The 24,830-nt window shown below is 42.2% G+C and overlaps 1 protein-coding gene and 1 non-coding gene across 11 annotated transcripts in view; both read right to left on the bottom strand.

The window, feature by feature from the left end:
* The window catches only part of CNOT1 (CCR4-NOT transcription complex subunit 1), an 86,783-nt gene that overhangs the window by 27,981 nt on the left and 33,972 nt on the right, over positions 1–24,830 (bottom strand). For 2 of the 10 annotated variants that reach the window (XM_038753373.1, XM_038753377.1), the window contains exons 11-24: positions 23,750–23,920; positions 23,164–23,291; positions 21,728–21,968; positions 20,059–20,178; positions 18,965–19,087; positions 18,599–18,750; positions 12,133–12,283; positions 10,565–10,766; positions 9,547–9,693; positions 7,937–8,061; positions 5,156–5,442; positions 2,987–3,065; positions 930–1,157; positions 641–781 (exon numbers count right to left, since the gene is read on the bottom strand). In XM_038753373.1, the coding sequence (XP_038609301.1) occupies positions 641–781; positions 930–1,157; positions 2,987–3,065; positions 5,156–5,442; positions 7,937–8,061; positions 9,547–9,693; positions 10,565–10,766; positions 12,133–12,283; positions 18,599–18,750; positions 18,965–19,087; positions 20,059–20,178; positions 21,728–21,968; positions 23,164–23,291; positions 23,750–23,920 (2,295 nt within the window). The remainder of the gene's footprint in view (positions 1–640; positions 782–929; positions 1,158–2,986; positions 3,066–5,155; positions 5,443–7,936; positions 8,062–9,546; positions 9,694–10,564; positions 10,767–12,132; positions 12,284–18,598; positions 18,751–18,964; positions 19,088–20,058; positions 20,179–21,727; positions 21,969–23,163; positions 23,292–23,749; positions 23,921–24,830) is intronic. The other 8 variants (XM_038753375.1, XM_038753379.1, XM_038753374.1 and 5 more) reach the window with 5 other exon arrangements.
* On the bottom strand, positions 11,644–11,779 carry LOC119935465. Its single transcript, XR_005453345.1, has one exon. It is a non-coding gene; the product is annotated as a small nucleolar RNA SNORA50 (small nucleolar RNA).

Below are 24,830 nucleotides of genomic sequence, written 5' to 3'. Positions count from 1 at the left end.
GTAGAAACTCCTCCAACGTACCAAATACACCCCGCCACAGACTCCCATTTGACTCACTACAATAGTTTCCACACCAACACGAACTTTATATACTCAAGACTGTAAGCTCGTTGTGTTCAGGGAGTGTGTCTACCAACTGCTGTATTGTACTCACCCCAGTGCGTAGTACAGTGCTCGGCACAGAGTAAGTACTCAGTACCACTGATTGATTTGTCTCGTATATATAAAACCGTGCCCTCAATTATGGTTTCACTTCGTATTTGATAGATAGTTCTGCTTTGAGCAAATGACCATTAAACCATTAAACCCTCACTAATGAAGAGTTTTCCCCTCTAATGAAAAACCGAATCATTTTTCAAGGAGCGTGGCTCAGGGAAAAGAGCCCGGGCTTTGGAGTCAGAGGTCACGGGTTCAAACTCCGGCTCTACTAACTGTCAGCTGTGTGACTTTGGGCAAGTCACTTCATTTCTCTGGGCCTCAGTTCCCTCATCTGGAAAATGGGGATTAAAACTGTGAGCCCCCCGTGGGACAACCTGATCACCTTGTAACCTCCCCGGCGCTTAGAACAGTGCTTTGCACATAGTAAGCGCTTAACAAATACCATCATCATCATCATCATTACTATTATTATCACACTTGCCTTCTGTGTCATGTTTGATTGAGAGAGATTGTTGAAGATGAAGGCAATTTTCTCTTGCACATTTTCTGGTGGTTCCACAATTCTCTCAGTCTGATCAGTCGCCACTAGCAGTGTATCTATGTTGGTAGTATTAATAGAAGGCTAGGAGAAAGAGAGAACAAGTTCCCATTATTTCTAGGCTCCCCCCTTAGGCACTTGCTAATTATTCCAAGTTGATACTTGAGGGTTCCTAAGAGAAATGGTAAGGCCGTAACCACCAAGAAAAAAAAAAAAGGAATACACCACTTACTGGCACATCCTTTTTGAAGCTGACTCCTGTTGGCCGGGTGATCGTGATGGTTTTCGCCGTGGTGGTGGTGGAGGTGGTTACGATAGTGCTGACCTGACCAGCAAGAGGAGGTTTTGCTGGGACCTGGGCCTGGGCCTGAGCCTGGGCAAGTGCAATACTTCCAGGGGTGGTGATGGAACCCTGCATTTTCACAGGAGGGTCTCGAGACTGCTGGCCATATTCAATGTACTAGGAGAGAAAGGGAGAGTAGCCGAAGACCGGCGATCAGACGGACACATTGGTACCCGCTGCAGATTCAGATGAATGCCGCATCTATAGGGCCCTCTCTGCGACGGGAACCACGAAACCCATTCGGTCCTACTTGGTTTTCCGGTGACGGTTGGATGAATAATTGCAGCGTGGCCTGGTGGAAAGAATACGGGCCTGGGGGAGCCAAGGGATCCGGGTGGTTCTCCTGGCTCTGTCACCTGACTTGTTCTGACGATTTTGACACCTGTCTCCGTGTTTTGCTTTGTAGTCTGTCTCCCCCTTCTAGACTGTGAGCCCGCTGCTGGGTAGGGACCGTCTCTGTATGTTACCAACTTGTACTTCCCAAGCGCTCAGTACAGTGCTCTGCACACATAAGCACTCAATAAATTGAAATGATTAAAAATTCCTTCCGAGAGACTGTTGGATTTTGCTCGACTTATGCTCAGAGGGCATCTTTGCACATTATTTACTATTCTATTTATTTTATTATGTTTTGTTTTGTTGTCTGTCTCCCCCTTCTAGACTGTGAGCCTGCTGTTGGGTAGGGACTGTCTCTATACGTTGCCAACTTGGACTTCCCAAGCGCTTAGTACAGTGCTCTGAACATAGTAAGCGCTCAATACGATTGAATGAATGAATAAATAAATACGATTGAATGCATGAATGACTGCTGTAGGACCTTGGGCCAGACACCATTTCTCTGGGCCTCAGTTTTCTCATCTGTATAGTTGGAATTCCACTATTATTAGTAGTGGCTTGCTTTGGTTACTCCATCAGTTTCTTTACTGTCTTTCTGAATGAGGCCCTAAAACATTTTCTTTAGCTTTACTAAATTACAACAGTGCACGTCTCACCCTCCCAAAACAAACCTAACCGACGATGACTCTTCCTGCTCTGGTGAGTCGCAAGCATTTAAGAGTAACTCAATAAAGTAGGCTGCAGGGGAGTCTTTCTGTTGTTCACTGGGTGTGTCAGAAGTGAGGCAGACTTGGTGAATTCCACCTCTTTTGCAAACTGGAGGACAATTCAGTCACAACCACAGGAACTGAAGTTACTGAGGGCTCTTTCTCCTGCAAGTGGGTGGGGGGAAAGCTGTCTTGAGCTGGCAAGCCCTCAGAGGAATGTCTTTTGAATTTGATGGTGGGAACTTCTTCCCCACTGCAGTGCCCAAAGAACAGCGGCGACAGCCACTTGGAAGACCATTTGGGATGGGCAACAGGTGGGAAGGGTAGCGGTTGCTGACTGGCCCTTTCCAAGGGCTCCCACAATGTCAGAAAGACAACCCGTGACACTTGGGTTATGAGAGGCCATGCCGACTTTGACTTCCCGGGAACGTATTCTCCGCTTATACATAACTCCCACTGAGGCACAGAACATGGGATTCGTAGATGGAGGCAAAATCTCCACTCTGGAGTTCCGAGAGGTATAAAATGGTGCACCCCAGGGGTTTGGACAAAAGGGCTGTTTTTCCCCTTGATCAGTACGGTATTTACCCACTACACAACATTAACACTTGGCCAAGAGGGAACCGCCAAATAAACCTGAAAATAATTTGACAGGGCTTCACCTGCCCTTAAAAAAGAGATACTGGGCATCGGACACGAGATAAGTGGATAGCCGTATCTCCAGAACAGTAATGCTTGCAGACCTCATAACTTCACTGAAATCAAAGACGCCATGGAAAGCAGATAACTATCGTTACTATCTTCTAACACAAAAAAGAAGAAAAAATTACATCCGAGGAATCTAAAGATTAAATGGCGTTGGTTTGAGAGCTACTAAGTGAGCTCTCCTCAGCAAGGACATACCTCCTGTAGATGATGAGGAAACTGTATAAAGTGACTAATAGAAGCCAAGTGCTGACAATACTGGGGATAGTCCTTCAATCTGTCAAGAGATAAAGGACAAAAATTTTAACAGGCACCTTTTCCCCTTTCCCACATCAAACCAGCACTTCCTAACCATGTAGACATTGATGAAGTACACACCGGAATTAAGTTGTTTCCTATAGCACATAATTAAATATATTGAGTCCAATTCTCCCGGGACATAGCATTATTCCCTGGTAATCAATTAGGCACTTTGGGAGAAACTCGTCCTGACAGAGAACTGTCTAGTGCAGAGCTGCTTATATTGGGCATCGTTGCTCTGCTTTGGGGGATGTAAAGCTTAATTTGTTATGAGAGAGTAAACCTTGGGAAGAGAGGTTTGTGATTCCTAACAATCGACACTTTATTTAAATTATGGACAAACATTTATTAAGGCCAAAATAGGAGAGGGTACGCAGGGTTGGCTTTGTTGGGATTTCATGCCAGATTTCATTCTGGCAACTTAAACTATTCATCGTGGCCTGCTGAATGACTAGCAGCACTCTCGGGTAACACCCTAGTATCTCAGCTCGGTTCAAATGGGGAAGAGGAACAGAAACTCCAGCCTTAAAAATTACAGGCCTCAACTACACTAGAAACTCAGCAGAGGACTACTGACTTTGGACGATATTCACCGATAAATGGAAACCACCCAGTAATATAAAGGCTACAAGAATAAAGGAACTACAGCAACCGAGGAAAGAGGCAAACAGCTGGGTAAAAGGCGTTTTCTGTATGTACACTGCAAGAAAGAGTCCGTTGTGACATCACTCTTTCCCACTTACACAAGCAAAAATCTGTAACATCTTTAAAAAAAAAACAAAAACCAGCGAGCCAGTCAAGCACCCTTCCAAACACTCAAATATTTGAGAAGGAAAAGGGACAGATTTTAAAAGCTGTTCCCAGAGTATAAAACTGCTGGCATAGTTTGAGACAGTCTTATTGTGTACTTTAGTAAAAAAAAAAAAAAAAAAAAATTTAAAAAAATTGAGCTACCTTTAGTTCTTTCAGTCATTGGAAATACTATTTTCTTTCCCCAGTTTAATACTAAAGGAAAAGATGTTCAGCTAGGTATAGCTATGAACAGCGCTACCAAAACTTGGTGTGCTTCACGTGTGGAGCCGGAATGTTGTTGGGGAACGGGAATTCCTATGCCTCTTGTTCTAGGACCAGGAGAGTGGGTACTGGGGGAATTTGGGGAGCATCAGCTGAGTGGGTGGGGGAAGAGGGCTAGATCTCTCAGGCTTGCCCCTCTCTCTGCCAGACTCCAGTTGGCCAATACTCTGGCCACCTCCTCCCAACCAGACTCGCCCCCTGCGCCTTTCCCACCATCGCTTAAGAGGAGTTTTGCTTGGCTTATTGGGTTCAAGTGATTCTTCACAAGAGTTCTGTGTGAGTATACTTAGGCACACCGTAGTTAGAAGAGGAAATCTAATACTTAGAGGCAACATGCCAGTGGGGGAAAGGCTTGCTAATGCTAACTGCATTTTTACCATTTGAGAGTTTTGGAGCAAACATCTCCGTGTCTGAGAAGGCAGATTCAGATTAAGTATTTTTAACTGGCTATAGCCAACAAGCTGCTCAAATAAAGAATTCCAAATCTTCAACGTGATTACATTTTAAGACAGAATCTATATGAAGATTATTAAGATTATTAATTATTATTAAATCTATCTTAAGATTTATAAATTGCCATCACCCTGACATTATACAGGCCATTAAAAAAAAAAAAAGGAAAAAAAAACACAGGCCAGGAACTCAGACAACCTGAGTTCTAAACCCAGCTCTGCTACTTTCTGCTAATATGACCCTGGGCAAGTCACCATTTCTCTGTGCCTGTTACCTCAACTGTAAAATGGGGATTAAGTTCCTCTTCCCCCTCCTACTTACAGATTGCAAGCCCCCAACATGATTATCTTGAATTTACCCCAGCGCTTAGTACAGTGGTTGGGACATAGTGAGCACTTTCACTATTATTATTATTATTATTATAAAAAACCAAGTCCATCTACATGGGGATAGGCAGAAGTCATGAAGTTACAGAGCTGAACAGAACAGCAGCACTGCTTACATTTCAAAGATTATATGTATATATGAAAGCACACTCACCTATTTTTAAATCTATCTAGTGCAGCAATTCCAAAATAATACATTTTGGATGCAAACGGCTTGCGTAACGCTTCAAGAACATAGCGCAGGGCCAGACCAAGAGCCATGTAAGTAACCAGTCCTTTTTCTATTATCCCACCAAAGAGGCAGGCTGTTATATGCAGCTCTTTATCTGGGTACTGGGGGAAAAACCGATACTCTTCAAACAAGTTCCTCAGCATGCAGTTAAACACTTCTCGTTCCCGTTTTATGTTGGAGTCTTTAAACCTCTGTAGCATTTCTAAAACCTGCAAAGAAAGCAGAAACCGTTACCAAAAGCCTTACGCAACTCGCCTAACCCTTATGGGAACAGCAGCTACTAACTGGTCATTATCCACACTAGAAGGGAAACTTTTAAATACCGCAACGTGATATAATTAATCCATACGATAAACACAGAGATAGGCGCCAGGGCTGCGTTCCAAAGAAGATGTTACCCACATCCAACAAATGTAGAAGACTTAAAACATTAGAAAAAACCTCGGCTCATTCAAAAGCAAAGTCCTTTTCATTCTAAAACTCATTAAACGCTCCTGCATCAATTGCCTTTTAGTAATTAACACTTGCTGGGGTGGGAGAGCTTCCTTCAAGTGCGCTTCCAGTTTACTGATCGGCAACTACCCCTGCGGGGGAAGAGAAAGTGATAAAGCTAACTTAGGGGAGTTAGAGAGAACGCAGAAGGAGTTACAGAAAAGCCCAAAGAGACAAATCCTTCCCTTCAAAGGGGTCAAATCTCTCAACGGCACTCCGGCTTCACCTTCAAGACAGCCTCTGCTGGAACTAATCAACAATGGTATTTATTGAATGCTTATTACGTGCAGAGCACTGTATTAAGAATATCGAAAAGTCAAACACGACAGTCAGTAGGTGCAATTCCTGCCGTCTATAAAGGGAGACATAAATTGGATGCTGTATTGTACTTTCCAAGTGCTTAGTACAGTGCTCTGCACACAGTAAGAGCTCAATAAATGCGACAATGAATGAATGAATGGATATATAGAGATTAAATGGATAGCGGGGGTCTCACTACTTCTAAAACCATGCTTGCTCCACATCTTACCCCAGCCAAGACTCCCATTATTCCATAAGGCCTTTAAGCAACTCTGGTGATTTCTATTAAAACCACCTGGAAGCAAGTTTCCAATTCACAAGAGCCGTTTTTTTTCTCTCTAAATGTCACTATTTCCCTAAACTTTCTGTATTACTGTTGAAGTTTCACTTAGCAATGTTTTGAAACGAACATAAGCCCGTGGCAGTTGACCTCGGCTGCTCCCTCGGCGAGGGAGCGCTGCAGGCTGCCAAGCAGCGTGACTCGGTGAAAAAGAGCCCGGGCTTCGGAGTCAGAGGTCACAGGTTCAAATCCCGGCTCCGCCAATTTGACTTTGGGCAAGTCACTTAACTTCTCTGTGCCTCAGTTACCTCATCTGTAAAACGGGGATGAAGACTGTGAGCCCCCCGTGGGACAACCTGATCACCTTGTAACCTCCGCAGCGCTTAGAACAGTGCTTTGCACATAGTAAGCACTTAATAAATACCATTTTAAAAAAAAGGCCCGGGGAAACCTGTGGAGCTTCCCCTCCTCCCGCTGGGAAAAGGGAAAAACTGCTCTAGAAAGCTTAATACGAAGTAACCTCAGGAGTCCATCTGGAATTGGTTTGCATAAATTTCTTTTCATAGTCTGTACTATAAGATTGCGACACCTATGCCCTTAAAATGCTTGATACCATTTAACTTTGCGTTTAGGCATTTTTCTTGGACAATTTTTTTCCAGAATAAATGTCTCGCTAAGATCTAGGAGAAATTCTTGGAGGCTTAACCTACAGAACTGCACAACTACGTTACTTATCAAGGCAGGACGAGGAGCAGTACAAAACAACGAGGGTACTTGGGTTAATGCTAGAAAAGGCTCTCTGGGGAAGATATTTACTGAGTGCTTACTATGTGCAGAGCACTGTATTAAGAATATCGAAAAGTCAAACACGAGAGTCAGTAGGTGCATTCATTCATTCAATCGTATTTATTCAGCACTTACTGTGTGCAGAGCACTGTACTAAGCACTTGGGAAGTACAGGTTGGCAACATATAGAATTTCTGCCATCTATAAAGCGAGATATAAATTGGATGCGGAGCAGGGCAGCATGGCTCAGTAGAAAGAGAGCGGGCTTGGGAGTCAGAGGTCACGGGTTCAAATCCCTGCTCTGTCACTTGTCAGATATATGACCTTGGGCAAGCCAATTAACTTCTCTGTGCCTCAATTACATCATCTGTAAAATGGGGATTAAGACTGTGAGCCCACGTGGGACAACCTGATCACCTTGTATCCCCCCAGGGCTTAGAACAGTGCTTTGCACATAGTAAGCATTTAACAAATACCAACATCATTATTATTATTATTATTATATTTTGTCCTGGAGAGTTAATTTTGGCCTAAATTTTGAAGACCAGGCAAGGCAAATGGTAACAGAGAAGGCAAGACAATTTTGTTGCTCTCAACACTAAAGCGTGGCTGTGAAGAAAGAGGGGAGGAGGATAGGGTGGGTAAGTTAAACCTTGGGGTCACATCACCCAGGAAGAAAGAAAAGCTCTATGGATAGAGAAATAAGAGGCTTACGAATGCTTTTGTTACATAAAAACTTACTGGAGGAGGAAACGTGGTTTGTAGACTATTGGTAAGGGGTTCGTTATTTGTTAAGTATATTTTTCTAACCAAACAACAAATCTTCAGAGCTAAATCACACTCACCTCATCAACAGACATGGTTGGGTGTGGTGGATGGTTATAAATACGCTGAAAATAGCTGTTTGCTTCATCATCTATCTCTTTGCTAAAGTGCTGATTTGCTTCTGGCCACACCTGAGACAAGTCCGCTGTTGAGGGAGGGAAAGAAAAAAAGAAGTAACTGATAAGCATATGGATCCCCCAAAACCCAACCCCTCCTAACTGACAAAATCATGAGTCAAGAGCCAAAAACACTGAAGACACTCGGCCACCCTAGTATATGCCTATTTCATTAACGTGTGTGGCACAGGTAGGCTGACACCATACTCAACATACTCTAGAAAAGGTTTGAAAGGACACAAACTGGTGAACATTTAGTCCCTTATATGTGCACTTTTTCAGAAACCTAAAATTGTAAGATGCTCATCCTCAAAAAAGGCTAAACTTGTGCAATGCATTTGGTGGAATCAATAGCACTGTAAAATGGGGATTGGATTTAGTTCACTCATTGAAGCTAATGCCCTGAATGTGCAACACAGGGAATAAAAACACAGGCATGCTACACAACATTTAACATGCAGACACGTCTTTCACACTGGTACTTTCAGGACAGCTGATGCACTTCTGAACCAGGTTAAACGATGCAGAGCCCAAATATCAGAGAGGTCGCTCACATCACATCAGCAAGTTCTAAAGGCTTATTACATCATTTGTGGAAGCATTTCTTTTTATGAGGCTTCCAGGAAGCAAAGTGTCAGATTAAAAAAAAAAATCTCACTAATTAACTATTGCCTGATTTACATCTTAAAGTCCCAATGACCTCGGTCCAACTGTCTTACACACTACCGTAAGACAGAAGTCGGGAACTCTGCTCTTGAAGCTACGGTAGCCTACTGCTCTAAACAATTTTTTTTTAATCACCTTCCTGTTGTTTCTGTACCACTGTTGTTGCACTTCTCCTTATGTGTCTGCCACTGACCCCCTCGGAGCCAGAAACTGTGTCTAATTCTCACCTATGCATTTTTCCCTGGTGTTTAGTACAGTGCTCTGCGCATGAGGGCATTTAAATACCACCACTACTACTACTACTAGGTAACAGTATTAGCCAGAAAGAGTATCTACAACTAGGCAGGGAAGATTTCTACAACATCTCCAAGTGAGACACACACACACACACAAACACACACCTTTAAGTGGTTTCTACTTACACAAGTCTTATTCAAGGCATATTTTATCTTTAAGAGGATCACACCAACTACCCTGCTTCAAAAATCTTAACCTGCTCGCTCTTAATGACTGAGAAGGGAACAGTCCCAGGGCAAAATTGACATGTGATCCAATTAAGTCCTACATAAACCAAGAACCAATATTCTATTCCAAAAAGATGGGTTGGGAAACAGCAACAGATCCTAAGCCCTTCCAAGACCCAAGCTCCCTCCTACCCCCGCCATCTCCCCACTCCCCCACCCCACTCACACACTGACTCCTGGAGAAAATCATCAAGGCCAGACTGCATTTGGGACCTCCCGCTTTCTCGGCACCAGGTTTTTTTTACGTCTCTCCGGCAGCCCCCGAAAGGCAGTCGACCATGAGCACAGTCACACTTCACAATCACAGACAACACTACCACTTACAAGGTTTCATCTTACTCTGCTGGAATGTAGGCTGGTTCAGTCCAGATGTGCCCAGTTTCCTCTGCACAAACGGATCATTATTCACTGCAGGGAGCCCAAGAGCTGCAGTTCCTATACCAGTCAGGCTGCCTGTACCAAGGCCACCTACTAAACAAAAGGAAGGTAACCGGCAGTCCAATTACATTCATACCGCTGGTGCACCAGTCTCAACAACATCAACGCTTCCTTGGCTCGCCACTCACCATTTCGATACAATTATTCTGAAGTCAGAAAACCTCTAAAACCCACCAAGTTACATTCCTTTTCGCACCTGAATACGCATTTAGGAATACCTGACTGGGGTTGACTGACTGGTTTCTGAAGACACATTTTTAAGTAGATATGCCAAACCCCTCGCGGGCCCATTGTAGGACTGAGGTGGCAAATGTGTTGGCTTTTGATCTTTAAGGCAGTCTTTATTCAGGGACACCCACTAAAACCTTACGCCCATTTCACAGGTTCAAAATAGGTCAAAAGAGGCGGTCTTTTGGGGGGCCCCACCAGGTGTCCTGATTGGTTAGAAGATGACTCCTGAGCTAACTGCCAGGGGGCTAAACCCCAGAAGAGCCTGAAGTAGGCACTGGGGTAAAGGGAGTGGAAAAGGAGGGCGGGGAAGATGAAGTAGGACAGCAATAGTGGAAGGATGGAGAGGCAGAAGGGTGGGGACCTACTAAAAGAGTGGAAGGGAGTTCCTCTACAGAGGGAGCAGAGCTAGCTGATCCGGCAGAAGCACGGACACAGCAAGTGGTGAGAGAGGCCGGGGCCAGGGGAGGGACCCCTAGCACAGACCGTGAATTTCTAATATTTTCATTACAACACGATAATCTGACCCGAAGGGAAGCTGCCAGAGACTTCTCTCCACTTATAATTTCTATTAATAAACTTCCAATCCCTGTTGTGCTAACCCCCAGCACGCCACCCCCCACCCCCCACCACCACCACGCCCGCCAAAAGTAATATTTCTCAACTGTTTTCTTACCTGGAAGTTGTGAAGACAGCCCTCCGATACCGCTGAAAGCTGTGGTCTGATTTGGGGTAGAAAGGGGTGGAAATGCTTTTGCTGGTGACTGAGGGGTACTGAAGGCAGAACCCAAATTTGGAGGAAAACCCTGCATACTTTGGGTGTGGGGGGCAGCTGAACCACCTATACTAAGAGATGCCATCCCACCAAGAGAGTCAATCTAAAGAGAGAGACATTATAAACCAATATTACCATGTTTATCAACCAAGGAAATAAAGACATATTTAAATGGCATTACCACATGAGTAAAACAAACAAACAAAAAAAAAAACAACTTAAGCTGGCAACAAAATTGACATTTTACAAATACCTCTCCCCCAATCCAAAATAAAAAGCCACATGCTTTTACGGCTACTAGAGTCTAAATAGTCTGCTACTCATTCCTTTTAGCACAGATGATCGCAATTCTAAGAGGGCTGCTATATTTACAGTCAACAGGCTAAAACTCCACAACTGAAAAATGAAATCTATTTTTCATGTAAGACTTTCACCTCGTTACTACCATGCAACATCATACCTAATCATTAGCAATCTAGTATAGGAGCTCTTGCTTCTACTTTAACATGACCAAATCCCTTAAATAGCCATCTTTTGACCACTTGGCACAAAGGGTCACAAAACCCATTAGGTAGCTAGGAGAAGCTAAACATCCTGACACTGGGAAATGGAAGCAGAGTCACACGAGAACCGTCCATCCAGATGGATCGGTAATCTACTCAAGATCTGTGGATGACTGGGCTGCTCTGACGACCATTAAAGCAGAACGTACTCATTCGCCAAGAATGCTTTCGTTTTGGGATTAGCTAAGGAGTAATCGTCCAACCCCGTTCTGCACCTTCCAGATAGCAGCATATTGATGAGATCAAGAACCGTTCTGGATGTGGGGCTTTGTAGGTTTGTTGGCGTGTCACTAATTCAAATAGGAATTATTCATTTCCTAAAACCCCAGTCTGCCATTCAATGTAGCTGAAAGTAGGAGAAGCTGAATATGCTGCTCCCAGAGGAGAAGAGGGGTGGTGAGTGGCAGGGAGTAACTTAAATGTACCTTGTTTTTAAAAGAGCAGTTCAGTTGAGAGCTGAAGAGCCCCAGTTATAACAAGTCCTTATGCTCTAGCACTGTTGCTTGGCCCGTGAAGCTACAAACAAGACATATCAGGTTCAAAGGCAGTGCTTATTCCTCCAAAGTCTAAGTAATTTTTTCATCATTTAAAAAAAAACACAAAAAAAAAACAAAACGAAAACCAAAAAACAAAAACAACCTTAGCATTATCTAAAAAATAGTCGTTTCGTATTTTTCTTCTCAAAACTGAGATAGAATTATAGCAAAGATTAAAGCCAATTCTGAATTACGCCCCCTGTACCATCTACTTTAACTTAAACAAGTTCTCTAAACATGCAGTTATATCAAAACTGAGTCAATTTTTCCCATTTTGCTCACGGCTAACATACTGTAAGAATCCATTCTACTCTAGACACGGCAACAATAGTACCTCTCTAACGACGGTAGTTCGCAGGGTTTTATCTACCTGTACAGGAGAAATGGCGTCTAGGCTGCTTGCACTGGGGGGGCGTCCCTTTGGCATGACTCCAGGGGGGGGCTGCCTGGCCTTGTTCATGACATTGCTGCAGTTGGCCACCATAGTGAGGATGGTCTCCGAAAGCTCTTGAGAAACACTCCTGAGGACGAAAAGGAAATCGGTCGAAATGGTAGGCAGGACTTTTAGGTCTGACGAAACTGCGGAATGAAACAGGACTACGGTGGCAAACGCGGAATGAAATTAAGATGACAGGATCCCGAACTGAAAACTGCGAATTTCAAGGGTTTTTTCAATGGTACTTAGGCATCTACTATATGTCACGCTGGCACTTATGAACACATTAAACCCTCATATATGTATTTTCACTCAGATTACGTATTTGGACAATTTTGTAAATATTTCTGTCTCCCCCGTTAGAGCATAAGCTCCTTATGAGGCAGGGAGCATGTCACTTCAGTATTCTCCACTTTCCTAGCATTTATTCATTCATTCATTTAATCGTATTTATTGAGCGCTAACTGTGTGCAGAGCACTGTACTAAGCACTTGGGAAGTACAAGTTGGCAACAACTAGCTCAGTTAGCAACATTTAGCTCAGTTCACCACATAACGGGACATTCAGAAAGTGCTACTCTTACTACTCCTCATTCTAGCTCTCGCAATTAGGGATGGGGGAGAATGCAAGTTGCAGTCCCCATTCGGAAGACACAGAACTCCTTGTTTGCAACCAGGAATGGAGGGAGACCAACTTTTAATTCAGAAAACTAGATCTTGTTAGAACCATTTTAGTACAAGCCACAAATATGGTTTGAGAATTTTGCTTACTGTACTTGTATCTGCTACAGGCCTCTGACAGATAAAACGTTACTAGTACAAAAAGATGTTCTCAGAAAGGAAAATTCTGAGTGTTCACAGTTTCCTCTGAGTCAAAAGTAAAAGTTCATTAGGAAAGGATTGGGTGGAGGGAAGGAGTTAGGGAGAAGCAGATTCTTCAAGGTAGAATGGGTTTATTGATGTACTTTCCTCAAGCGCTCAATACAGTGCTCTGCACCCAGTAAGTGCTCAATAAATAAGATTAAATGAACATTTCAAATCCTCAAGGCAACAGGGAACGCTCATTTTCCTTAGATGTCAAAACTCTATTATCCAAAATATCACTTAAGAGGGAAATGCCGAACCTTTGAGACGATACAAAATGATCACTATAAATTCATAACTGCCCCTTTATATCTTTTCCTTATAAATCTGCAATAACAGTCACTATTCAGATTCCCAAAGGTTTCCCTGCAAAAAGGGAACAAAAAGCAAAGGAGGTATGGCAAGAATTACACGACCACAAGATCTTTCTTTGATTATCTGGAATTTAAATAGAATCTCATCCACTCGTTGCTATAAAATCTCAAGCAGAAGCACTTTTCCCACCAAGTTTTTGCTTGTTAAAACAGTCTCTGACAGAGATTGAAGGGAACAGCAGCTATGGCCACAACACTTCTCTGATAGAGGTAATAGGAAGTAAACGTTCATCACTAAGAGACTCCCTCAAATGTGTACATGGATAAAGGGGAGACAGATCTTTACTTCAATTCCAAGATGTTGCTGCTGATTGAAGCTGCATCCACGGGTGTGTGTCAGACGGAGAATCTTTTGCACACTGCAAATACTGTACTTCACTTTTTACACACACATACATGAGCACATACACACAAGTCTCTTATAAGGCTGGGGTTGCGTTCTCACAAATGCCACAAGAAAACTGGTGTTGCAATACTCATAAAATTGGCCACATAAGCGTACAACCATTTCTTCTGATATCACGACACAATGTATCAGAACAGGCTCATGCTTTCAGATAAATGACAACCATCCCCCACCAAATCCCTACTCAACATTCAGTCAAAACATATTAAGTGGAAACATACATTTTAGCAGAGTTGAGTGTGTATGAAGGTGTCCTGTAAGATGAAACTCCTGAGGTTTACCTATGAGTCTTATGAATGTCCATTTTGGAGAAAGCCAAGAAAGAGCTAAAATTGACATAGTTTTGATGACTGAAAAGTCAAGGCCTACAGACTTCAAAACTACCTGTTAGGGTAGTTAGGGGTTTACTTTAGGAAGCTGAAAAGGCAATATCAGAGACAGCAGAGACATAAAGATCCTCTTGGGTCTTAGTTTTAATTTTATATCAATGTTGCTCATATATTTTCCAGTACGAAAATTTATTTCCATTATGAAAAGTGTGACCTTTAAAAGAAGGACAAACTGCTTATGGGATGACTGAAAGAGGGATTAATATATTACCCTTAAAAGAGTAGCAACTTAGGCTGCTTCCTAGATATTAAAATCAATTATGTTTACGTTTTCAAAAGCCTGCGTCCGTTTCCTGAATTTCCGTAAGACTTCCTTGGGACAAAGGTGACTATCCCAGAAGAACACCAGTAAGCTAGGAGTTTAGCATATTTGATAACCGAGCATCTTCGCCTATCTACAGTCAACTTGGAGCTCCAAAAAAAGGGAAGCCATTTTTCAGATATAGGGGTAAAATTTGTAGCATTCCATAACAATTAACAGTGAAGCTTTCCTATGGACAAACCCACAAAGTTTATAATGGATGGATAAGAAGCTATCCAATTTCACGTCTGTCAGTCACTGGTTGATCGATGCAAGAAAAGCCCACAAAAAAACTGAGGCCAATTGATATCTCCGGATTAGAAACTTGAGTTCTGACCTGTGCTTTTAAGTGCCTGGTATTCTTGCTTTTGTTTTCGTTTTTTAATTAAATTACCTAGACCACCACATGGCTACACCACAAGTTCAAAAATAATTGATTTGAACCTGCTACTAATCTAATCTTACTTTAGCAAAGGTCTGCCAAGTACGGCTTCATTATTGAGAGTCAAAAGAGATTCCTTAGAACAAAATGAAATAAAATTGAAAGTTCTTATCAAGAGTAAACTATAAGCCCTAACAGATTTCCACCACATGAAGACAGATATAAATACCCAGGAGAGACTATTTAAAGAGATGGACGCACAAGGATAAAAAGCAGAGAGCACATAACATTTCTTGAATATTTACTAATGTTTATGCCCCTGAGACACCTTCACTAAATTACTGAAGACAAGTTCATAAACATATCTCAGGAGCTCAGGGGCTGAAATAGGAACTTTTGGCATTTGGTAAATTCTTCGGCTGAAAAAAAAAATGGATACCAAGGTTTATTCCTTCCCAAGCAAATCAAGTCAGGAAAAAGTCTCGTGCAGATAATCAAGAGGGACTTGGGCTACCTTAGCACTAAATGTTTTCAAACATTTCTTCATTTCAGGAATCGTTCAAATCTTGACTGCCAGAGATAAGCTCCCTTTGCCCCCAGCCATTCTCCTCAATCTTATCACAATTACTTTGGCACTTCTGAAGTGCCATTATCTGGTTCTGACATATGACCACATCTCTTTACAAGTTTTTATCAATGATGCTAGGAGGAAGCACAAATATGTCATTCTTTTCATTCATTCGTACTTACTGAGCACACAGCTCTGTACTAGCGCTTTGGAAATTACAACAGTGACATTCCCTGCTGACAGCGAGCTTACGGTCTAATGGGGGAGCTTACTGAATGAATGAATGTCATTCTTGCTCAGTGGACCCACACTTAGCAGGGAAAGGAAGGCAGAAGGAAGAAATACAGCTCAAGAAAGCTCACAGATTACAAACATCACAATGTGCACAGAAAACAAAAACCTAACAATCCCTTCCCAGGCAGTCACGCTAAAATGTACAGTCAGTAGGCTGAGGCTGGGCTGACAATTGCAGAGGGGAGATGTGCAGGCCAAACTGCTTTTCTCCTTCTAAGGGAGTCCAAGAGGCCAGAAGGAGTAGGCATCAAAGGACATGCAACACTCACTCTGAATAATGAGCACTTTCAATCTGCATCCCCTCCTAATTACTTAAGGTTATTTCCAAATTGGAGAGCCTGAGGTTCTAAAACACACCCTAGTTTAAAGGACAAAGAGGCACAAATTCAGGAACCTTCCCAAATTTGGTATTTGTGGAGGATGTAGATTCATGAAGAAAGTTTTAAAAACTCCAATACTGCACCAGACCAATAATCCTTCAAGTGCAGGATTCAACTTCCACTTACAACAGAATGCTTGCACAGATCTCCCCATCCCTGTCTACACATCCCAACTTCCCTTCTAGTAATCTTTCATGGACTGTTCAATTATAAATGTATTCAAATCCCTCGAGCCTACTGATATTTCCTTCCTAGTTTTTTCTACCTACACCAGTTACTGTACCACCAAATTCCAGGGGTTTACAACTCGCTGTGTGAAACGTTTCCTTTCATTTGTTTTGAATCGTCACACTTCAATGGGTATTACCACATCCCGGCACGGTGGGACTTTATGAACAACAATTCTGTGTTCACCCTGTCCAGACCCTCCACGATTCTGTTGCCATTCATTATGTTCCTTCTTGACAGTTATCTTTCCATACTAAAAAATCTAAACTCCTACAGCCTCAAAAAGGGGGGTTTCTCCATTCCCGTCACCATACTAGTGGCCCTCCTCTGTTAACACTTTTCCTACGTCCAAGCCAGGTTCTGGATGAGGGTATATCACGTTTTTATTAGTAGCAAAATAATGGCTTTTATTTTCCTTCCCCCTTCCAGATGATGCCCAACTGAATGTTCATTTTATTTTTAAATTGACATTTTTCCCCATCAATCGATGGTATTTCTTGAGCGCTTAACTGTATGCAAAGCACTATACTAAGCATTTTTGAACTGCTTAAAACAGAAAAGTGCTTGACATAGCGCTTAAAAGCCATTTTAAAAAAGCTTAATGGCTCCAAGTCCATTATCATGTAGTTTCATTTATGTTATACTGCTGGTGCTTAGAGATTTTTCCCTGCACATCTGAGCATTAATATTGCTCTAAAGTTATGGCCATGACTTACTGTTACGAGAGTCTCACTTGGTAGTGCACACTGCCAAAGTGTTCACAACACTATGCTACTGATTTTTAGATTGCAAACTTTACCAAAATGCAAATGTTATTCTCTAGCCAAAGAAAGCTATGTAAATTCAACCAGTTCTTGGAGCACATCTGGCTGTGAGAAGCAATATGACCTAATGGAAAATGCGGGGGCCTTGGATTCTAATCCCAGTTCTATCATTTGCCTGCTGTCACCTTGGGCAAGTCACTTAATTTCTCTGTGCCTCAGTTTCCCTACTTGTGAAGTGGGGAATACCTATTCTCCTTCCTACTTAGACTGTGACCCCGGGTGTGGGACAGGGGCTGTGTCCGACCTAATTATTTTGTATATATCCTAATGTTTAATACATTCCTTGGCCCACAGAAACCACTTAAGTAGTCATAATCTTCCTCACTCAAGAGAATGTTTACACACAATGGCCTGCTTTCTCTCACTTTCATTCAGTTGTATTCATTGAGCACTTACTGTGTGCAGAGCACTGTACTAAGCGCTTAATCTGGTTTGATAAAATATGTAGTACGACTAGAAATTTTCCACTCACCCATTAAAAAATGTTCATAATATTCTATCACATAATGTATGACATGTGCAATATATACCTGTTAAGACATAACTATATGTATACATATATAACTTTGTTTTACTCTATAGAGTAAAACACTCTTTGCTTTTACACTTTACTAATAGAAATGGGCCCTTTGACTTAATTACCAATTTATTCTGGGTCCATAGCACTTTTTTTTTTTTTAAAGGTATGTACGCGCTTGCTGAGAGCCAGGCACTGTACTAAGCGCCTGGGGTAGATGCAGGATAATTAGGCTGGGCACAATCCCTGTCCCACATAGGGCCCCCAGTCTTAATCCTCATTTTGCAGATGACGGAACTGAGACACAAAGAAGTGAAGGTCATACGGCAGAGAAGTGGCTGGGTTGGGATTAGAATCCAGGTCTTTTGACCCCCAGGCCTGGGGTCTTTCCACTAGGCCACACTCTTCTCAGCCTTTGGTTCTGGGCACTTTATCTGCATGAACGACAAGCACTGGGGGGGGTCTGACGTGATAACGCTAGATTTGCCAGCTCTGTGCGGACGAAGACTCCTTTCCGCTTCAGACTGCAGAAAAGGTCGGACGCCAAATCTTTGGGGGAAGAACTCCTAAAATACGGCAAATTGGTTGCTCAAACCAAAAGATCCCAAAAGCATTGGTTAATGTCACTTAAACCAGAAAGTTTCAATCAACACACACACACACACAGTACAGAGGTTAGTGATACCCACGATGTAAGTTCTAACACTGTTATTCCGAGACTTGATGCGGACTAGCAAATCTGCCTAATGCCTGGGCATTTTAAAACTCAAGCAGACATCTCTCATACCCTCACTTTTATTCCTAACTCCATCAGCTACAGTTTAGCACCACATGAATTTAAGCCTTCAGTTATTATACACTCCAGAATTCTTACCCGGCACACGCTTGAAGACAGGCCAACATGGTCGCCAGTGTTTCTGGAGGAAGTTGGGCGCTTTTGGGCTGATCCTTCTCTGGGGCAAGGCCACCCAAGATAGAAGGGCACCGTCTCTTTAAGAAAGTCATACACGCCTGGATGAAGGGCTCCTGAGGAAGACAGATTTTCTCAGTCTATTTGGATTTCATCTCCATTGTTGCAATACACAAGCGATACGTACTATGCTACCGTGCGATATTTGCGCTAAACTATCAGACTGCAAACATTTTCCATTTCTTCAATGCTACTTTACTAGGTCACTTCTTTAGCAATTTTAATCACCAAAATTAAAATGCAGAAATGAAAGGAAAAATCCTGCTTTACCCCATGCTCCCGAATTTTATCTGTGAGCCATTTGTCAAGTTTGAGGTATTCCCGACGAGAGGCAAGTGCAGCAAGGTCAATAACAAAGGCAAATGGAGTACCATTTAGCAGCATTGACAAGGCCTAAAGAAAAAAAATTAAGACACTACTAGTCAAAAGATCAAGTAACCCTTTCCCTTCTTCTGTCCTGATCTTTCTAATCCCTACTTTATTTTCATGAATAAGCCTAACTAACATGCTGCTAGTATTTTCTTGGTCTACGACGACAAAAAAAAATGGCTTGGTACTATTATTTAGTTGTATAGTGTGATGTCTTGCTTACAGTGAGAACAATTGTTCTAGATGTGAAAGCATGACACTACCTTCAAACTAAACGACCTTGTGCTTTTTAAAATTTATCTAAAAACCTACATTTAAATGACCACATAGATAGAGCAAGACAACTAGTTCCTCGTGCCAACCACGATAACGTGCAGCTGGTTATGAGTTCTACTGTAAAGGTCTCAGCACAGGCTTACCATGACCAAAGCACAACTAAATGTCACAGCACTAAATGTGCCCAATCATCAATAAAGTGCAGAGGAACATGTGCTTTTCGGAACGTCCTACCGGCCCTGTCAGACCAGCTAGTCTACCAAGAGTTGCATCCTAAATAAAACTAGGGAAAAAGCGAAACCCCACCACATAGTGATACACACCTCCAAGAAATATTTCAGAACAACTGAATGATGTCAATAGTCCACAATGAAAACGGTGAGAACCTCCCAAATGGCTGTAACAGCCTCACAAATTACAATTCAATGCCTTTTAGCTCAGTTTTAGTGTTGTAAGTTTTCCGCATTCTATCACACCCCCCAAAAAGTACTAAAATTAAACTGCAGTTCTAATTAAGCAAAGCACAGTCTAAAGAGCTTTAAACCAAAACAAAAATTTGAATTCCAACACTCTACCTATGTTCAACTTGCTGACCCATAGTTCTAGAAGCAGGACGACTTCATATTTCAAGGTTTTTGTACTTTTGTTTTTTGGTTTTTTTTTAAAAAAAGCATTTTGAGCAAAAAAGAGAAATGGCAAAATATCACTAAAAAATTAACCTTCAGGTCTTGGGCCACATCAAGAATCCGAGACAGTTTTGCCTGGTCGTACTGCTCCCCTCTCATGTACCATTCTGCCATTGCATGCATGATAAGTTGGCGAATTGAGGGAGACTGGCCCTAAGGAAAGAAAAAGAGAAACTTCACAGAGGCATACGCAACTTTATGTAAATCGCTGAACTGAAAAATAATACCTAGGTACCTTTCTTTGACTCGCTTATAGCCCACTTCACCTGGATAGCAAAGATATGCTAAGAAAGTTTATGGCCAGAAATGCAGGGCAACTGTCCAGTAAGATTCCACATTCAAAACTCAACAGCCCTCGACTTCCAGAACTACTGGCCCTCGGGCACTGGAGCACCCGTCTGCATTACATTAATAAACCGGACAAAATTAAGAAGTTTCACTTTTAGACGGGTGTTGAAGCATTCCTGGCAGATTGTAACATGTTACACACAGCCCTCCAGCTTGTGCCACATCTTTTTGGAGGATAAACTGTAGGTTTCACTAATCCAAACTTCCAGGGCCAAAAAAGGACTGCCCACTACTAGTCATGTCATTAATAATTTAGATATATCAAAAAAATAGATTACCTAGCAGCAGGAAATAAAATACACTGAAAGTAGTGACGATCTTGCTATTTTGCATAGGGTGTAATATATGTATGGCTAATCTCAAAGCTATTTAGAAATGTTCCAGAAAAAACCTTAGGTCATCATAGAAAACCTCCAAGTCCTAGGTAAACTCATCTGACTTTAAAAAAAAAACAACAAACCACCCTCATCTGGCTCCTTTAGTTAACCTCCTCTACTATAGGAGGCTATCATATTCAATTCAGCAGAAAGAGCCTGGTCAAAAACTTCACGGTATACAAGGTAGGGCACCTGGGGCAGAGGGGGGAAAAAGAACCCCAAAAACATGCACTACTGCTCCCATAAAAGTATGGTTCTATTAAGAAAAGAGTTCTGTATTAACACTTGTATGCCACTTACACTGCCAAGGCTCTCTAAAAACTCCTTAGGGAGAAAGCATGATGGAAGGCTCCCCTGTCTAAAATGAGAGACTGGAAGCTACTTCAAATGTTAAATTAAGAAGTAAACACAAGCAACAAAGGCAGTTGGCGCTCTCCACTTCAAAGGCACATATTCAAGAAAACCTCCGAGGGCTACCTTACGGTATGGTTTCTGGAGGCCAAGGCCCATGTGTGGCCCTAAATAGGAAAGCTAAAAGACAAGCCTGTGGTGTACCACAGAGAGAAAAATACTTGTCGACTGCCGTACGGCTTTGAAAACTTTATGCCATCCTTTCTCTTCCGGTTAAAACACTCAAACTTAAATGTCAAAAAGAACAGCACTGCTACCTCTTGCTCCGAAACCAAGTTTCCATTTCTCCGGCAACTACTGGTGAGCCTGTACCCTGGCAGGGACGTTAGTACCGCTGAGATAACTGAGGCTTCTAGACACAGGGAACACTGAAGTTCTGTCCACGCGGGGCTTTGCTTGCAGACCAACTTACCTTCAAAAGTTCTTTAACTAATTCTTCTGAGAGCTTTGGGTCCGAATGAACCAGCCTGGATCGTTAAAATTCACAGAGCAGTTTATCTATTGGCTCTGGATTACTTGCCACATACGGAAAAAGAGAACAGAAGTAATAGACGCTGAGAGCTTACCTGGCCATGCCATGCATAGTGCAAAATAATGGCAGAATTAGGGTGGTTTCCAAGGAAAATTGGCATCAGTGTGGAGATGAGTTCGTGTCGCAAGGTATGCCAGGAGGTGTTGATTTGCAGTAAGGCTAATACCAACATATCTGGGCAGTGTTTGATAGGGAAGTTGAAGAGTTGTTTGACCTGCTCATACTGGCCCACCTCAGCCAGTCGCAAGAGGGATTCAATCAAGTCCAGGCTCTTCCTAACCAAAACAGAATTATGCTCCACATGAATAAATTATGGGAGAGTGAATTTAAGTGACAGAATCAATTTAAAGTAAGCTTTGGGTGACCGGATGATTAATTAACTTGATATCAATTTTCTGAGTGTTAGACTGGGATTTGGTCCAGACGAGACACCCCAATTGTTTGTTAAAAATGCTTAAACTCCTGGAGGGCAGGGAGTGTTCAACTATTGTACCTCCCTAGGCATTTAGGACAGTGTTCTGTACATGGCAGGCATGCCTTAAATACTGACTAATGTAAATTAGATGGATAATAAAGATGGTGAAAACATTTATCCAAATCCATCCAAAAGGGTTGAGGAATGGATGGGCACAAGGACTTTCTGCTTAAAAAGACTCATAGGATTTTCAGCTAAGGGGACAGCCGTGCAAGTTAAATTATTGCAAAAAAATAAAGATCCTTTACAGAGGAGAATGCTTGACGACTAGAATTTTGTGATCTTTGATTTGTATTTTCAACATGTCCTCAGATGGAAGCAGATTAAGGGGAGGAAAAAAGGGCACTTCCTCCAAAGTCCTGAAGCTAAAAAATGCTAAAGGTCAAAGCCACAAAGAATATGGAAGCAGTTTCCATTTCCCTAGTTAAGAAAAACCCAAAAGGACCTCACCCCAAGAAAAATGCACTCATTCTAATGGAAAGAAAACCCATGGGTTAAGACTGTTAAATCCAAGGCCAACTTCTCTCTTTTTCATAAGGACCAAAATAAATGTAATGTATTGCCACCTTGGGAGGTTAGGGGGGATAGGATGCTTTCTATTTCCCTCCAACAGCACAGTGATCAATAGCAAAAGCTTACTTTTCCCCAAAACTTTAACATGACCATTTATGCCAGCTACAATTAAGGACCCTAAACAGTAATGAACGCTGAAAGAATTTCTCCAAGGTACCGATATATGAGTGCTCTCAAATATTCTGACAAAATTCAGTGGACAGAAACCACTGAAAGCTCACAGAAAATACAATTATTTGTTGAGAACTTCCACTAGCTCACCTTGTACAACAAATGTGGAACAGTGGCCTACCAAATAAATGTTCATGGGCCATGTTCACATGGGCTTATTACCACCTCCAAACAGTACTAGTGAGGACAGTTTCATCATTTAACCAAAGAAAGCATCTCAGAAAAAAATCAAATTAGGTGATGGAAGTTACCATGTGGCTATTTCTCGATTGTCATCTTCTGGTGGTGCTTTCAGGATATCAGTTGCCACGGTATGACAGGGATAATCAGCAAAACAGAAGATCTCTGGATTTATGAGGGAATGCTGAATGAAGGAGAGCTATAACAACAAGCATCAAGAACAGAAAACCTTTAAAGTTGTAAATGTAATTATGTTGAAAACAATAGACACAAACAGAACCACCTCTTTTATTAACCTCCAAATTCAAGAGGGGCCCACTCTGATAAGCAGCCATAGGCTTTTCAATCAAAGGATTTACTTAGGCCACAGGAACTTCAATTCCCTTGGAGAATGAGACTGTTTTCTTAAAAATGCCAGTAGCGCTGCCACATCCTACAGATTATTCAGATAATAAGTTGCTAAAGAAGAAGTGTTGGAGGGGATGTGATGCTATATTTTGCCGTGAGAATTCTTGAGGAAATCCAGTCTTTTATCCAAATTACTTAAAACACTTCACATTTCTTGTCTTCACAAGTGACACGCAAAGAGAAGTTGTAAGACTCAAATGCAAACATTTGCGGGTTTGCTGGACAACATCTTACATGTCTAGTACTCACCTGGCCCTCAGCGTGTTTCCACGGCCTATAAATGAGATCTACTGGGAAGACTTCCATGCCAAGGCCTCTCTGAATGCCAAACACCACATTCTGCAGCCCCTTACTGTCACGAATTTGAAATCCAGGGTGGTCCAGTTCATAAGTTACTTCCTTGAAGTTCAAACTAGGGTTCTAGAATGACCAAAAACATTTTCCATCATCATTTATGCTCACCAATGGTACCGACCGATAGCCTGAGGGCAAAGCAACATAAGCACTCAGAGGTTTTGGACTGGATCACAATTTAGAACATGAAAGTCTACAGAAAGGCATACCCCACAATACAGCCGTTCAGTCGATGGTATTTACTAAGCGCTTACCCTGTGCCAAGCACAGTACTAGGCACTTGGGAAAGTGCAATACAATATAGTGGGCACACAAGTTCGCTGCCCACAAATTGCTCACGGTCTACAGGGGGAAGAGAGTAACATTAAATTTAATACTGAGCCCATTCAGAATAGATGAACAGAAAGTTCTTCTGTAGGGGCCTGTGTGTCAGATCAAAGAATATGACTTGCCCTAAACTCAATCCTGGCTTAGTTAGAGCAGGCTCCAGGACAGGTCACTCTAGCCTAGACCAGCGCTTTCACCTCAGCTGCACAACCTCAGGTAGCATTATTTCCCAGTGGAAACCCCGGTCTGGGCTGAAGCGTTATACACAGAGTTGTCAAAGTTGTGAACCAGACATACCCCACTCCACAGAGCACATTAAAATAGCACTATGAGGGCCCCACAGAATTCTCCTACTACTTTACTCACTGCCTATGAAACACTATGAATTCTTCGAATACAATGAATTCTTTTTCTTAAACCCATCTAGACTAGCTCTCCCCATGGTCATTGGTTCAAGGGAGGACATAGTTAAAGGCAGAATGGCCAATTGGGTTTAAAAAAAGAAAAAAATCAGTGAAAAATTCTGTATAGCCCATGTGAAGCACAGAGGAAAGGAAGTGACTTGTCCAAGGTCACAAAAATGTTCGGGGGTGGGGGTAGTAGGGGTTGATTTAAGACAAAGGAGAGTGAATAGTGCACAGAAAGCTCA

Source organism: Tachyglossus aculeatus, chromosome 11 (genome assembly GCF_015852505.1).
Source record: "Tachyglossus aculeatus isolate mTacAcu1 chromosome 11, mTacAcu1.pri, whole genome shotgun sequence".
Lineage (NCBI taxonomy): Eukaryota > Metazoa > Chordata > Mammalia > Monotremata > Tachyglossidae > Tachyglossus > Tachyglossus aculeatus.
This window is presented reverse-complemented; position numbering and strand designations above follow the sequence as displayed.